The sequence below is a fragment of the Anticarsia gemmatalis genome, chromosome 18 (assembly GCF_050436995.1).
Source record: "Anticarsia gemmatalis isolate Benzon Research Colony breed Stoneville strain chromosome 18, ilAntGemm2 primary, whole genome shotgun sequence".
Lineage (NCBI taxonomy): Eukaryota > Metazoa > Arthropoda > Insecta > Lepidoptera > Erebidae > Anticarsia > Anticarsia gemmatalis.
In genome coordinates this window covers 6,945,961-6,962,211 of record NC_134762.1, presented here as the reverse complement: position 1 = coordinate 6,962,211, position 16,251 = coordinate 6,945,961, and the positions used below count along the sequence as shown (strand labels likewise).

The window sequence follows — 16,251 nt, the reverse complement described above, 5'->3', positions numbered from 1 at the left end:
GAATGGAAGATAGACTTACCCCCGGTTTCTGAGGTACATTTAGCGGTAGTTTATCTATTCAATAACGTTTTTTGTATGAGACAACAAAAAACGTTATCGAATAGATAAACTACCGCTAACCGTACTCAGAAACCGGGGGTTACTCATCTATAGTATGAAGTAAGGCTTCTTACTGCTTTTTAACACAAGCTTAAGTACAACTCATAACAGAGTAGTTCTAGCAACTCACCCATAAATAAACGGTTCAACAACAGCTCTATCGCAGGCCTCGCTCATTTCATCGACGTCATCTTTCTCAGAGTACTCGGAGGCGGTGAGGTACGTCTCGTCGTCGGAGTGGCTGGAGCCCGCCGAGTCGTCCTCCGATATCTGCTGGGAGGAGGCAAGTGAGGGAAGGTCAATTATACTGTTAGTAGGTGCAGCGGTAGCTTTGCAAGTGAATAAGTATTGCAGTAAAGTTATAAAGAAAGAAATAAGCATTTTGTAAGTCTAAGAAAAATATACATGAGTAAAATAGTTTAGTAGGAAAGAAAAGCTGTTAAAAATAAATTATTGGCTCTAATACTGACTGAACAAACTTTTAGTAGTGTATTATAATAATATATAGTTAAAGCATGTGTGTAAACAATTTATATAAGACAAAAAATAATCTAGATTGAAATGACCAAGTCTATTTCCTACGAGTATGTCAGCACGTTTTTAAATTTAATAATATTTAAATTATTTTCTATTTTACATTGTAGCTACTATGTCTATAATTAGTATACCTAAGGCTTCCCACGATGCAAGTGCAATGCTCTTAAGTACAAAAAAAATTATAAATAAGCTATATTAATGTTATAGTATTTACCTCAGGCTGTACGACATGACACTTGGCAACATCGACGGTGTACAGCGTGGCTGCGCTGTCGCCCGCCGGAGAGTTGTTGCTCACCACGCTCTCCGCCTCGGTGTGCTGTAGCTTACCATCACCTAAGAACAATTAGTTTACAATTTTATTATAATTCGATAACATTTAAAATAATGTGGATGATCTCTCCGACCGATTTCAGACATGGCGACCATTTCGACTCTTAATTAGATTGGTTATGACGCATCCAAAGGTGGCTTGTATTTATATTGCTAATTTTAGCAGAAAACTTCAGTGCCCAATGTGGACACATGAGTTTGCCAACAATTATATTATTTTGAAATGTTGAAGCGGTGAAACCCTTTTAATACGTTAATGATTAAGTTAAATTTATTTGTTTATCCAGCTGAATAGCTTAGGCCATAAGCCATGCATGCTATTGCGGTTTTAAGCACACCAGACAGCGTATATTGACGATAATAAAACTACGCTGTAAGGTGTACTCACCGTTCATGTTACAGTCCTGTCTTGTCCAGTCTTTTGCCAATATTTCCAATACCATTTTTCCGGTTGAAAGATTGGGTGACAGCGCGTTTCCTTGCGGTACTCCTCGATGCAAATTAATTAAATTTCTGTACTGGGTATTATTATTTATTTTCTTGACTTGGACGGCCGGGACGGTTTCATACAAATATCTATATAGTCTATTATGAAGACCATAATCTGCTTTTGAATCCGAGTTCATTAATGCTATATACAGCCAAAAATAAAAATCTTTGATGTTTTTAACATGCTGCGTAGGAATGTTAAGGAATACAGCACAGTTTCTAAGAAAACTGATTTGCTTGGGTGGCAACCCTTGAAGCTTTATGACAAATTGATTTATGCTTACATTTGTAAAGAACTTGAAATCATAGTTTAAAAGTGAGATAGGTTTGTATGCTAGAAAGACTTTGTTATCTTTTAAGAATAGAGTGATCACTGCATTTCGTTTTCGACAATTTGTTTGCTGTATAGCTTTAATAAATAAACTCGCTAATTTCTTTAGAATTGGAGTTCCACCCATCACCAGGGTCCCTGCTTTGAGTGAGATAAGAGCAGATAATCCTGAAAATATTGACATCTACAATACTTCGAAAAACGTCTTCATTTAATGGAAGTTTTTATGTTATGATTGGCTAGGTTTGATGAGAAGCTAGCTACTATTCGCGATCAATAACTTGAAATATCTATGCTTATAAAGCCTGCTAGCATGCAATAGCACAAATGAAAAGATCAAAATGATTGTTACACTATTAATAAATCAAATAATAAAGAACAAACTTACCAATATCATGGTCGAACGTCAGTCTTCTAATAAAGCTCTCACTCTTCGGACTAGTAGACAATATAGATCTGTTTTTCCTGAACGACGCGTTTTTCTTACTATTCCTCTCGAACGCTTCTATCTTCCAGTCACATCTGCACTTCGCGGCCTTCTCCCATAGTTCCGTACATCCCACCTCCGAAGTAGCCGGAGGTTTGACAACCTCTCCCTCAGTCAACTCCTCGCATATAAAACTAGCTAAGCACCTCACATGATTGTCAATAACATGTGTCAATCTAACCCTACTCGAGCCCCTATAAACAGGTTTCCTTTCATCGTCAGAACTAAATATATCGTCGTTGGGACAACGCAATTTTATTAAAAACTCTAAAAGGCTGTTCACGTCGTCCAAATCAGTCGTCTGTTGTTTCAGTTTGTAGACGGCTAGTTGCGCTAATCTCGAGTGTATTAACGCGAAATCTATCTTTTGAAACCTCTCATCGTCCATGTATGTAAATATAGTGTGTTGTAAATGTTTGGCTTCGGATTTGAGAGATTCTCCAGCGGTCTCCGGCTCTGCGTTCAGCGAGAACGTCAACGCGTCTGCTATTCTTTTAGCGAAAACTAGACAGGTTCTTTCAATACATAATAACTGGCTGACTGTATGGTTGACAGTGGGGGGAGTATCACCGTTAACTATTTTAGCTGTAGGTTGCCTACAAAGCCTTTGTCTCAACGGGTCTGTTTTCCTCCAGTGCGGTTTCTCATTAGATATTTTACAGGACTTCAAAGCTACGCATAGTTCCGACATGGGGCTTAACGTGGAATCTTTTGAAGGACTTTGTTGGATACTTAAGCTTATTCTCGAGAGTGTAAGGTCGTCAATGTGATGCGACTGCGCGCAACTGTCACTGTATGCTATAGAACAAGCGCTCTCGTATTTGGTTTTAAGATAGTTTTCTAGTAAATTAAGGCCTTCTGGTGTTCTTAAGTCTGTGAACGTGTCTAAAAACGGCCAGTATTCTTTCCATCCCACTTTCATTTGTTCCGCTAAGGTTCTGAAAAATGAGAAAATAAAATTAATTAGCCGATTAAAAATAAATTCTATGCATCTTGTCATAAATATTTTTCCTTTCACACAGTAAATAGTGGCAATTTTAAGAAGTAAGAAACTTTGTCGTCTCTATTTCGACGCTGGTCACCAAGGTTTTGTCCTCTACCAAAATCGATGATCTATCCAAAAGCATATCGTTTCTATTTACCTATTCCAAATGAATAGAATTTTGTTGGTTCAGAAAATAGAAATAGTATTTACGAATTTCCAATTGGTTACATTTACAATATTTTAGTAAATAAAATTAACATCAGTATTGTATACCTGCCAACGGTCTCCAATCCTTTCGTAGTCTCCTTGAGCCTGAAGGTGTGTGGTCGCGGACTATATGTGTCGTGTCGTTGCGACTGTGCGGGCGGCGCCGGGGAGCGCGGCGGGGTCTTCCAGCGCCGACGGAACAGGTCCGCCGCGCGAGCCTCCATCGGACCCGCGTAGGCGCGGATCTCGTAGCGAGGGGCCAGGGGGTCGGGGTTTATTTCCTGCAACATTAGTTTCACTATTAAAAGCTGCTGTATAAATACAGATAAGTTTTCACTTGTCATAAGCAATACGAGTTTCTTTAATTAACTTTTTAGAGCAAGAGATTGGGACAAATCAACACGTTATTGAGCAGTATTTAAAAATTTGTCTATATTACTTCTCTCTCATATTGCCAATATCGGTATAATTATAAACTATACAGACCTCTGTAAAACGTAAAACCTATAAAACAACATCGAAAACAACGAATCGCCTTTACGTTTTCAATATATGAAACTGGACACTAGTAAAATGGTGTCACGAGCTTGATTCACAAATGGAATAATTTGTATGATCTAATAAGGGTCCGGGCTTGGTTGATTTTTGAGCCCATTCTTTGTGTCTGTAATAGTCACGAGACAAAACCAACCGCCTTTTTAATTGATTTATTTATCAGTCTTTTTAAATAGTAGATGTGTGATGCATACCGGTGGTAAGGCGGGAGTGAAAGGCCTGCCGATGGTGGGCGCGGCGCTCCCGTCCTCCGTGTGCAGCACGGGCACGTAGTAGCGCTCCTGCAGCATGCTCGAGATGTTGCGCTCCACCTCCGGCACGCTCGTCGTCGCGCGCTTGCAGATTATCTGAATAACGTAATAATAATATACTTAATATAGTTCTTCGATACGTAATTACTCCTAAACGGCGGCTTAGATGTAATTTTGTGTGTCTTACAAATATTTGGATGCTATTTTGTGTTACAATGGCTTATTAGATGATTTGAGAAATTCATAAATATTGAATGTCGAATAAATATAAAAATCTAACTGTTCATGTACCTACTTAGTTAAGTTTACTAAAAACTAAATTTTATTAAAATCAGAAGAGATTTCATTCCAAAATATGGTCTGTATAAAACAAAAAAAAGATTTAAGTATTAAGGGTATTCTTCAAATGATACCTACAGTACACTAATTAAAAAGAAAACCAGTTATTTCTCTACGGAAAATTCAAATACGTAAAACGTAACAGCTCCTATAGTGGTATGGCTACACTTACATCCTTCGGTTGTTCTCCAAACTTGTTGACGGCGGTGGTGTTGCACTGCGGGAAGGAGGTGAGCACGTCCACCACGTGCTCGGCGCCGAACTTAGCGGCGAAGTGCAGCGGCGTCTCGTTCATCGCCTTGTCCGGCGTGTTCAGGTAACGGTCCACTAGGATTGCAGCGAATTCCTGCAAATTCAAACATTTCTATATGTTCAATATGTGGAGGAACGAGGTGATCATGTTCCTCCAACACAAAGGGAGGATCCTCCGACCAGGCGAGGTGATCGTGCCTGGTGGGCCTAGGCTGCCCGACAGTTCTAGTCGGGAACTTGTATATAAAGCGAGTAAAGTTGTGCAAACTTTGATAGCGCGATTCAGAACTTGTGACGTCAGTCACACTGCGCGTGATGGTGTTAGTTCGCTCGTCCCAGTAGATGTCGCTGCATGTAGCGATCCGCTACAAATATATTGCCCAACAAAAGGACATAAAAGGTTGATAAAAAAAGTTTATGTGTTCGACCTATCGCCGTGAGAGTAAATATGCTTTCAGTGTATCTTAATTAATATTACTTGAAAGATCATTTGTTAAATCAATTGCAGGTTTACTTGAGAAATTTCGCAATAGTAATGTGGACGGCAATGACTAACAATAGATTGTTTTCGGATATATCACCTTTCACCTTAAACTGAAGACCTTTATGAGCATTTGTATTGTACCAAATGTCAATTTCGCGTCTAAAGACAAATATAATAAAATATTTTACGTTTATATAAAAGTAAAATAAGAAATAGGTACGTATACTATATTATACGTACGTGCGTGTCGGTATACGCACATCGTGTACGTACGATATTTGTGGTCATTTGGCTAATTTTATTTCATAAAGAAAACGAAACTGTCAGGACAATAGACTCTTTAATAAAGGTTTAGTTTAGAGGCGCCCATAGTCAGTTGCGCTCACCATTCGGTAAACGATCTGTGGGTTAACACGTTCACTGTCCATTGGATTTTAGTGGCACCTAGTTGTTGCATTACGAAACGCACAGACGTTTCCGGAGCAGTGAATGTGTTAAGCAAAATTTGGCGCAGAAGAAGAATAACAAAGGTTTGTGTTATATACCTTGCAAGAGTCAGGATCAGCGTCAGTGCCGTACAACGTCTGTACAAACATAGGGTTGCCGACCGTCGTCAGTATTAAGTTGCAGATCTCCGCGTTTTTAGCCTTAGCCGCCACGTGCAGTGCGTTGTATCGGGAACCTTCCTGTTGGTAGAAAAAAAAATATGAAACCTTCATCTACCAAGTAAGTGGTCAATGGTTCGAGCCCGACACAACACACTAAGGACTTTCTGAATTTATATGTGTATTAGAAATAATTATCACTTGTTCTAACGTGATGAAACCTTGCAAGCTTATAAGTGCTTTAACACATTTCTTGAAGGCGTCTTTAGTCCTTAAATCGCATAGGGCAGCGTGATGGACTCCAGGATTAACCTGTGCTCTACGAATTTCATTCATCACATTTTATAAAATATAAGATGGAAAATATGTGTGCCTGTGCCATTTCGAACAGCCAGAAAACCTCTGCTGAATCTTAATCTTAATAAAACAGTTCCAGAATCACATATGAAGCTATACATAGTAATAAAGTAACATATTCAGGTACTAAGTGTGTCATTAACAGCTAGTTAGGTAACCCGCGCACAGCGATTGAATGCTAATGCTTGCCATTGAATACCAAATACAAGTTCACTACTTTACTAGTGTTTATCTATTTTAATACATCACAAAGGTTTTCTGAAGTACTTTATAGCTAATGGAAGCGAATAAATTGTTATGGGCATTTTGAAAAATTCGGAAGTCAACATAATTCTCATAATAAAAAATCTCTTTTGAACTAGTGTTGATTTCTTTTAAGCCTTAAAAGTCTTTTTTAAACTCAAATGAGATTAGCTAGAGAGCAAGTTTATATTGGCCGTCAATAGTCAAGCGAACGTGCTCGTGACGTCACAGTACGACGTATACGTCCGTGTACGAAACGCGTCTTAAATCCCAAGGCAGGCGCTCGGATAGTAAAGCTTTTTTTTTTAAAGGCAACTCCTGCAACAACACAAGCAACGGACAAAAAGCACAACCAGACCGAAACAAATAGGTATTTGTGGATCGCACAAGTAATTGTTCCGTATAGGAATCGAACCTACGACCTCCCGACGCAATGGTAGCGGCGTGGTGACCTTAACCTCGGCACCACGGAGGCAGTAGATATTATTTATATTTACCTGTAATATAGAGGGCGTGTTGCCACTGCTGACTAGAAACCTAGGGTTGTCCCACACTCTATCGCGGACGGTGGTGGAAAGCCCCGCTTCGATCGCCTTGCGCAACGCCACCATCTCTTGTGGAGACGGCGCCTTGAAGGGATAAGGCTTTTCACCCATAACCGCTGTAACAAAAAAAAATGTATTAGTTTATGTCAAATTTAATAAAAATAACTCTCTGTACCGGTATTTAGTTTGCGCCTATACTTATGGTAAAAAGGCGTGTTTTTATGTATGTATGTACGCCATTTGATGCTGATGATTTTTTCCTAACAATATATCAATGGTATAAACGTTTTCACCATTTTATTGCTACGTATACAATTGATGGTATTTAGATTCTAACTCTATGTACGGTGAACCGCATAATTAGCATTTATAAAACGGCTGACGCTGCGCGCTGCGCCGCGCCGATTTACCTAATTTTATACATACATTTCAGCAATAAATTTAGTGTCCATTTATCAATCATACAGAGCGGTTTCATTTCGACACTCCTAAATTATCATCAACGTATCAATTATTATCATATTATCATCATATCATCTGTGTTAGGAGCTCCGGTATCTTACACTCTATTTGAATAAAGAAATGTAACAAAAAACGTTACGTCAGTTATGAGTACGCTTATCAATACACGATAGGTAAGTACATAGAAAAACTAAAAGGCCAAATATCTATTACTATGAAAAACTTCATACATTATTCCAATAGTTTTTGTTTTAGTCGAAAGTTTTTCTGCTTGCTAAGAACCATAGTCCAATATAAATATAAATTAACAAAAAATTACTTTGTTTCTGCTTGCGTGAAAAAACTGTGTTTAGAATTAATTAAGTTTTTGCGTCGTTTCCTTTTTTACATAATTACGCGATTAGGATTTATTACTTGCGAGTTCATTTAACTTTCTTTTAATTTCTGTATCGCATTTTGTATTAACATAATAATTAATTTATACTTAAGTGTTACTTAAGTAACTGCATCCAAATTATTTATTTTTATATGTTAATGTGCTACCGGACATCAAAAATCTCTTTTTCAATCAAAATTTAATCTTCAATCATCTGCTTGTAAAGCTTCTGAGAGACTATAATAGCACGTAAATTAGAAATTATCTAGACCGACTTACTAGTTTCTTTCCAAATATAGACAAAGTTCAGATATAAGATCAGATTGATCAGATATGTTGTTCAGATCAGTTCAAATACCACGAAAGATTACTCTGTCAATCATTTATGACTGAAAACTACTTCTCTGCTATTTTACCGATAGATATCCTCCATACCTAGTTGGCAGTAAACTATTGCATCAGGAAACCGTAGTATCATTTAACATTGCTCTATTTCGCAGGGCACATGGCTTTTATCAAAATAATAGTGAACAGAACATTGATTTACTAAGCTGGATATAAGCCAAGCGCGTGTTGGGAGACTTTACAACCCTTTCCCTTAAGATAAACTCCGTATTCCGCTAATTTTGCCTGAAAATTATTAAACAAGTGCTTCATTCAATAGTTTTCAGTCAAAGTAGCAAATAATTTTATACTCAATTCATAATAGGGTGTTACCATAGGAAAACGGTGAGTAATAACATCTAATATAATAACGAGGAAAACTTTGTTAGTTTTTTTCTTTGCTGGGGAAATTGCACGCTTTTCAACTAAAAATAGAAATTATATCACAAATAGTGAGCTTTATTTTCCTTGAATGACAGAGCAGGTTTTAATACAAACATACGTAATATCACTCCTTTTTCCCAAAGAGGTAGGCCGAGACCAAAAAACTATATAACTATCTAGTAAAAAAATATAATTTATAAGCAACTGAACGATCAAACGATCGCCCGAAGTCGCGGATTGTGTTAAGTTCTTACTTATTCAATTCAATGCAATTTAATTTGTCAATGATAAGTTGTTAGAGCAGTGATAGCCGAGTGGTTTAAGTTGACACCTCCCACGCAAGTGGTCGCAGGTTCGAACCCGAGGCAACACACCAATGACTTTTCGAAGTTATGTGTGTATTAGAAATAATTATCACATGCTCCAACGGTGAAGGAAAACATCGTGAGGAAACCTTGCACGCCTAAAAATATGTTTAAAACATTATTGAGGGCATGCAAAGTCCCCAACCCGCACTAGGCCAGCGTGGTGGACTCAAGGCCTAACCCCTCCCTCATTACGGGAGGAGACCCTTGCCCAGCAGTGGGACATTAATGGGTTAAATTTATTTATTTAAGTTGTTAACAGGAATGGTCATCGATTGATTACCTGCTCAAATAAAAACGCAGGCCCAAACGCTAGCATAAGTGGATAAAACACTGTGTTTAGGGGATTGCGTGTCTATAGAGCTATTAGACTGGTGACCTTTTTATGAGGCCTACTTTAATTAAATGAGCCTTAATTATTTGAGGCGTGAGTCGCCATTACTGTGACGCATGAAAACAGTCAGTACTTTCATTTCACAGCTATTTAGTATAGCTATTAGTTTGAAGCTTTCATAGATGAGTAATCTTTGTAGTTGGTTAAGACTAGACTTTCACTTAGGTATTGAAACTTGGGAATGCATTTGAGAGATGACTGAACAAAAAGTTTATAGTTTTGAAAGTCTGACTAGTAGTTAACATCTAGTACTTAATGTCGTGTGGATTTTGATTCTTAGCTGTTAAAACACCCGCAAAATTAAAACTATTTATTTGGGATACAGGTTTCAATACAGATCTCCAGAAAATACCTTTCACACCTCATATTGAACTACTGCTTCAAATGTAAAAAGATTTTCATCAAATACACAGTATGCATTACACGGGACTTGGAGAAACGTGAATGAATTTCATACATTATTAGTGCCCATACCTTGGGATTTAAAAGGCGTGACTTTATAAGTAAGATAGATACACTTAGCTAACAGTTTAATGCTTGTTTAACAATAATTACAATGCTTTTAAGCAGAAAATAACTTATACATATAAAATTTTCTTTACATTTTCAAGTCCCAACTTTCTCCACTTTTCGTCGTGCTATATTATTTGAACACGTTACTTAGGTAGGTGTCGAGTCAATAACTAATGAGGTCGTTGAACCCCACGTGCCACTTTCATTCCACAGGTATGTAGGACGTGACGACAGTTTTGTACTAACTTGCTTTAACTTAATAATCTACAAGCGGATTTCTTAGGAAACGTTTTTTATGAGCAATTACTCTGTAATTATTGTAATGGTTGTCTTGTAACTGTAATGCGAAAGATTGTAATAGGCCATGGTCACGGTTTGTGTTTTTCAAAGAAACCTTGTGTACATTGGCGTTATTGAGACCCCTTGGGCCCATGACTTAAAGGTTTTATAGGGCAAATAGGAAGCCTCCTCTAGCCTAATCTCCGTGGAAATTGGAGGTTTGCCACCTGTATTTAAGCTACAGCCAGATTAAACACATTAAATAATAATTTGTTTTACCCATACATGAACACAATGCACTATGGAATACGCAAAACACAAAAGATCGACAAAAATGTGGGTCGGTTTGTGGTTTTACCAGACCTGAGTCAGACAATCAGACATGTCACATCACAGAATTGATTGTTCTATGTAGGAAATAAGATGACGTCATTCAATATGTGCAATTGTTATTGTGATTCCTAGGTCACTGCTATTTGACGCAGAGACCACATTGACATGACACCTTTCTCACCTCGCCATTTAAATAGTTCAATAGATTTTTATTGAGAATTCAATGGATATTTTCCGTCGACATAGCGATATTTGTTCATAACTAATCTATACTCCTTGCTTGTGTTCTTAGGGTCGTGCAGGTTCCATATATTTGGCGTTTTTTATAAGTAGTAAAATAAATGGTACATATCGACAGGAAAGGCCTGACATGAAGGATGTCCTTTCTATTTGTGTGTTTGTTTCTTAGAAAATCTACGGTAAACCTTTTGCCCGGGCAAGTAGCGACCTATTATCGTAAAATTAAGGACGAAAATAATCAAAATCCAGGGTATATAGGCTACAGTCTTATAAAATCGACGCCCTAAGCTGCAGAAATAGGGGATAAAACTTTAAATGCAAGCTGAGCATCACAATACACAGTTTCGTAGCTATATACCCAACGTTAAAAGATAAGCGACAAAAAATACAACGCAATTGTTTATTTTTTTCTCATGTGTCATATCACTGTTTACATTGGAGTCATACAATGTAATACATAAATAATAAGTAAGTGTTGTCATAACACGTATAGGCGTAAGAGCAAATAAACATGCTAGTTTAAAAGTCACGATAAAAGATACGTGCTTTAATAATAAACAGTTTGAACAGGTGTTTGTTAAACTAATGGAGGAATGACAGACTTTTTCAACGATATAACGTAAACTACACAAGTAAAAAGTATTGAGATATACCCCGTCTATGGGTTACTACTAGTTGTTTGTTTGTCGTATGGTTAGTGGTCAACCTAGTGTCAAAGTTGTTCAAGCCGCCCGAGAGGCCTTTGACGTGGCTTAACGACTGTTATCTTAGTAGACAACAACCGGGACCGACTTTTAACGTGCCCTCCGAAGCACGGAGACGCCCAGCTCAAATACCACTATGCGGTCACCCATCTATACAATGACCGCGCCAACGGTTGCTTAACCCACAGATCGTTTACCGACCGGTGAGCGCAACTGGCTATGGGCGCCTCTACTCTACTAGTCATATACCTACTATAGCTGAAGGCAAAAATTATGAGGAAGCTTTCCTCCGTAATCCTCGATAAATTAATTCTCTTGTATCTAAACTTTAGCGGGATGGCTAAAAAGAATACATTTCCGTGGACAACAAAATCACTAGAGCAATTTATTCATGAGTCATAACCCTAAAAACAGTCCATATTTACTAAATAAACTTGTATTTCACCGATAAATGATGTAGGTACCCACAAAACAGTTCGAAACTAATTTACCGAAAGAGTATGCTAGACTGGGAAAGAAGAAAGGACTTAATTGCAAGCAAAACTAAATAAACGTTAAGAAAAAATGTACCAAATTAATCGTTGTAAACATACTTCTAAAGCACAGTGTTATGAGGCGAATGGCAAACTCACTTTAAAAGAATAAAACTTTATTTATTACACTTAGAAATAATATATGAGTTATGAATTAACACTGATTTACGACTAAGATTTAGAATTGATTTAGAACTAACTATGTTTAGAACTAACTATGAACTAAATTAACTATGAACTAACTTAACTATGAACTGAATTAACTATGAACTGACTGTTCGTACATCGAGGACGAGCTTATATACTAATACAATATGTGAAACGTTAACTTATTAGCTAATGGTTTTAGGGCTAAAGTAAATATGATAAGCGAGTCCTGAGAAAAGACAATAACAAAGTGATTAGTAATTATAGTAAACAGGATACATTAAGATGTTTTGATTTAGATGATGTTAAAATATGAGGACTTTATAGTTATATACTAGGTTACAAGGATTTATGTATTCTTATGTAATACTACAATGTATGACTTATATGCTATTATAACACCTCCCCCCTTAGAACAAAGATTGGGCGTTGGCGCCTAAACTTTGAGAAGATGGTGGCAGTATTCTTGTAGCATTATTTTCTTCGTCTTCGTCTTCTGAGATACATGAAGTATTATGAGTGATGGTCCTCATTGGGATACTAATTTGACTGGATCGTCTTCTGGAGGAGTTGTCAAAGCAGTTATTAAAGATTTGTATACATCCTCTTTCGTTTGTACATTGGGTAAATCTATACCATCGACTGAATAGTTTCAACAGGAGAAATGTTAACATGAATATACCCAATATAAAATAGAACCATGAAAAACTAGTTCGGTTATTCTCTAAGAACCTTTGAGATGCTGATTTAGACCGTAAGTTTTGTAGTTCTTGAGAGTAAGTGTCTAGATGATTCTTGATAGTTTTTAATGCATCTAATGGTACATCATTGATGGCTATAGGAAGTAGAGTTGGAGTCTTGATGTCTTCGGGTATTTCAAAGCAATCTTCAGTTCTGATGTCGGGCACGATGACTGGATATGTGACATTGTCTTCTGATGACTGATATGCTGACAGAGTGCTGTATCCGGTGTGGAGTTTACAGCCCTCAGGTAGATTTATGATTCCGGATCCTTGAAGTTTGTGGTTGGAAATTTCATTCAGACATTGTAATACACAGTGAGTATCCTTTGTTAAAATGTAGAGCCACTTATTGTTGCCAAGAGGTTGAAACGTTTGAATTTCGGCAGGAAATGTTGTGGTTGTACAAGTCGTAGGGATTGTTGTCGATTTACTGAGGAGGATATCCATCTCGCAGATTGGTCGTGCTGAAGAATCGTAGATCACGAGGTCTTTACAGATGCTTTTTCGTGAAGCGTAGACTTTGCAGTTGTTCAGCAAACTCGTTGAGACATATCTTTGTCCACTAGGGTTAGTGGCCAGGTAAGTATGCTCAGGGATAATAGTTGAGTGGAAAGAGGAATTAGGATGTTGGATAGGAATTGAATATATATGATATAAAGTTAAAGGATCATTCTGAACTAATGGGAATTCTAAAATATAAACTAGTCGATCAGAGAAGACGTAGGCTGATAGATATGAAGAATCTAGAAGTGTATGGATGTTTTCTATAGAGACGGAAGTAACTAATCTTTTATTCGTTCTTAATTTATTAGATAGTAGTAATTCATTATATAATTTTTTCAAGGATATAATAGACGGATGGATAATGTTTGATTTAGCAAAGAGGATACTTGTAAGGCAGTCATTGATATCGTTTTCGAGATTTGTAGCCAATTCAAGAATTTGTATAGTAATAGATGTAATATCTTCAGTTATCTTTAAATTAAACACTAGATTTTCGGTTTTGTTGAAGTAGTCATTTAAGCGACGTATATTTTCGTTGATAATTTGTTCATCGAATGATATTTTAAATATGGTTTCATTAAAGTTTTTTATAGTTGAGCTAGTAATTTGAATTTGTTTTTGCATTCGTTCAGACATTTCTAGATTTTGTTTCTCGAGAAGATCTATGTATTCGTTGTAATGTTTGGCATCTTTGGCATCAGGAGTACCAATAAGCCATTTTAAAACAGAACTCAAACCATCTAACAGTTCTCTCTTTTGGCGTGAATTCTTACCTAGATACATACTTAGTTCTGAGAGTCTATTTTCGATTTTATTTAAGCTAACATTAAGATAAGATTTAGTTGAAAGAACAGTAGGGAAATTCAAATGTTTAAATGACATAGAATTAAAATTATTTGAAAGTCGTTGTAAGGACTCATAGGAAATGAATAGGGGCTTCAGATCACGATATATGATTAATTTCCATGATTCTTCGCTAATTAATATTTGGCCTTCTTCGTTATAAAATATTCCAGCGTTGGAAGTGAGAGGTTGGGAGAAATTTATATTGGCAACGATTCCGTTGGTTGCCCTGCAATAGTAACAACATTGTCTCTATTAGTTTTACGATAATTTTGAATTCGTATTTTAATAAATTTATAAATTTTGTATAATAATATTACAACTACGAGGTTAATAAAGGAACAGATTATATAATTGAGTATATAACTAGGACTATAAAGGGATTGGAGTAAAGATATGTCATTCTGGGCTGTTGTAAAATGACAGACCCTGGAAATTATAAATAAATTTTACTTAATATATATCTAACATTAATTATCTCTACTACATATTATTATCTAAATAAGGTCGCAAACGGTTTGCATGCACTAATTGATTTTTACCTGCCTTTCGAATCAAATAATTTTCATTAAAGCCTACACGTAACACTTCGTATGGACCATCCCATTTTGCATCTAAACTATTAGGATTAGGAACTCGTAACAATACCTTTGAACCTACTTTATATTCTATTGGGTTTTTAATTTGACTATCATAGCGTTCTTTAGCTTTTTCTTTCATTCTTTCTAAGTTAATCAGAGCTGTATCACGAGACACTCGAAGACGTTCGTTTAAGTCCTTTAAATAGTCACATGCGTTATATTCTGGAATTGGTTTTAACGAATAAAATGGACGAGGTTTAAATCCGAAAAGGAGTTCATGGGGAGTGTAACCCGTAGAAGCATTAGTGGAAGTATTGTGGCACATGATTGCAAATGGAATGATGTGATCCCAGTTTTTTAAATGACGATTATAATACATACGAATATGGTCGCGTAATGTTGCATGGAACCTTTCTAGAGCACCGTTTGTTTGTGGATGGTATGCAGTATTGAATGTTTGATTGCATCCTAGAAATTTTACTAATTGTTTCATAACTTTATTCATGAATTCGGTGCCTTGATCAGAATGAAAACGTTTGGGAACCCCGAAATGTTGACAATAATGTAGTAGTTGCTTGGCTACTGTTACGGCTTCTTTGTCTGGGATAGCATAAGCTTGTACAAAACGCGTTAAATCATCTTGCAAAGTTAAAATATACTTGTTACTGTTATCACTTATTTCTGAGTATGAAACAAGATCAATTGAGACACGTTCAAATGGTTCAGTGGATTGGGAGGTAATAACCATGGGAGCTTGAAAATTCTTTCTCTGAATTTTATTCCGTTGACAGGTGAGACAAGAGTCGATATAATTTTTGATATCATTGGTCATTCCTTTCCAATAATATTCTTCGCGAATCTTTTTTGTTGTTTCAGAAATACCACGGTGTCCTGAAAGTGGTTCATCGTGGAATGTTTTAAGAATTTTCGGAATTTCTTCTGGTTTAGGATATTTTACTTTGTTTTCGCAAATGATAATTTCGCAATTATAATATTGGCCTAGGTATGCTGAAATACGCAGTTGCTCATTATTTAATAATTTACAAGTTGTATCATACTTAAGATCGGGAATATAAAGAGTATCTATATTATGGTGTTGTAGACAGGACAAAAGTGCTTTGAAGTAACTTTCACTGTCCCAAGGATCGAAATGGTTGGGTCTTGTATAACATAAATAAAAATTTTGCTTTTCACTAGAAATAATGTGATCTACACTATAGAGTGATTTTGGTTTATCTAGGTTGACAGGTGCGCATAAAGATAAAGCTTGATTTAGTAAATTATTATGGTCAGCGTGATTACAAGATATGGGTAGGAATATGTTTTTATGTCTAGGATCTAATAATTGATTCGGTGAGATTTTTATA

The 16,251-nt window shown here is 36.5% G+C and overlaps 1 protein-coding gene across 2 annotated transcripts in view; it reads right to left on the bottom strand.

The window, feature by feature from the left end:
• Nucleotides 1–16,251, bottom strand: part of Ankle2 (ankyrin repeat and LEM domain-containing protein 2) — a 33,040-nt gene that overhangs the window by 2,857 nt on the left and 13,932 nt on the right. Inside the window, exons 4-11 of one of the 2 annotated variants that reach the window (XM_076125766.1) lie at nt 7,052–7,215; nt 5,895–6,035; nt 4,786–4,959; nt 4,218–4,370; nt 3,535–3,749; nt 2,178–3,214; nt 851–972; nt 230–372 (exon numbers count right to left, since the gene is read on the bottom strand). In XM_076125766.1, coding sequence (XP_075981881.1) covers nt 230–372; nt 851–972; nt 2,178–3,214; nt 3,535–3,749; nt 4,218–4,370; nt 4,786–4,959; nt 5,895–6,035; nt 7,052–7,215 — 2,149 coding nt within the window. The remainder of the gene's footprint in view (nt 1–229; nt 373–850; nt 973–2,177; nt 3,215–3,534; nt 3,750–4,217; nt 4,371–4,785; nt 4,960–5,894; nt 6,036–7,051; nt 7,216–16,251) is intronic. The other variant, XM_076125767.1, reaches the window with a different exon arrangement.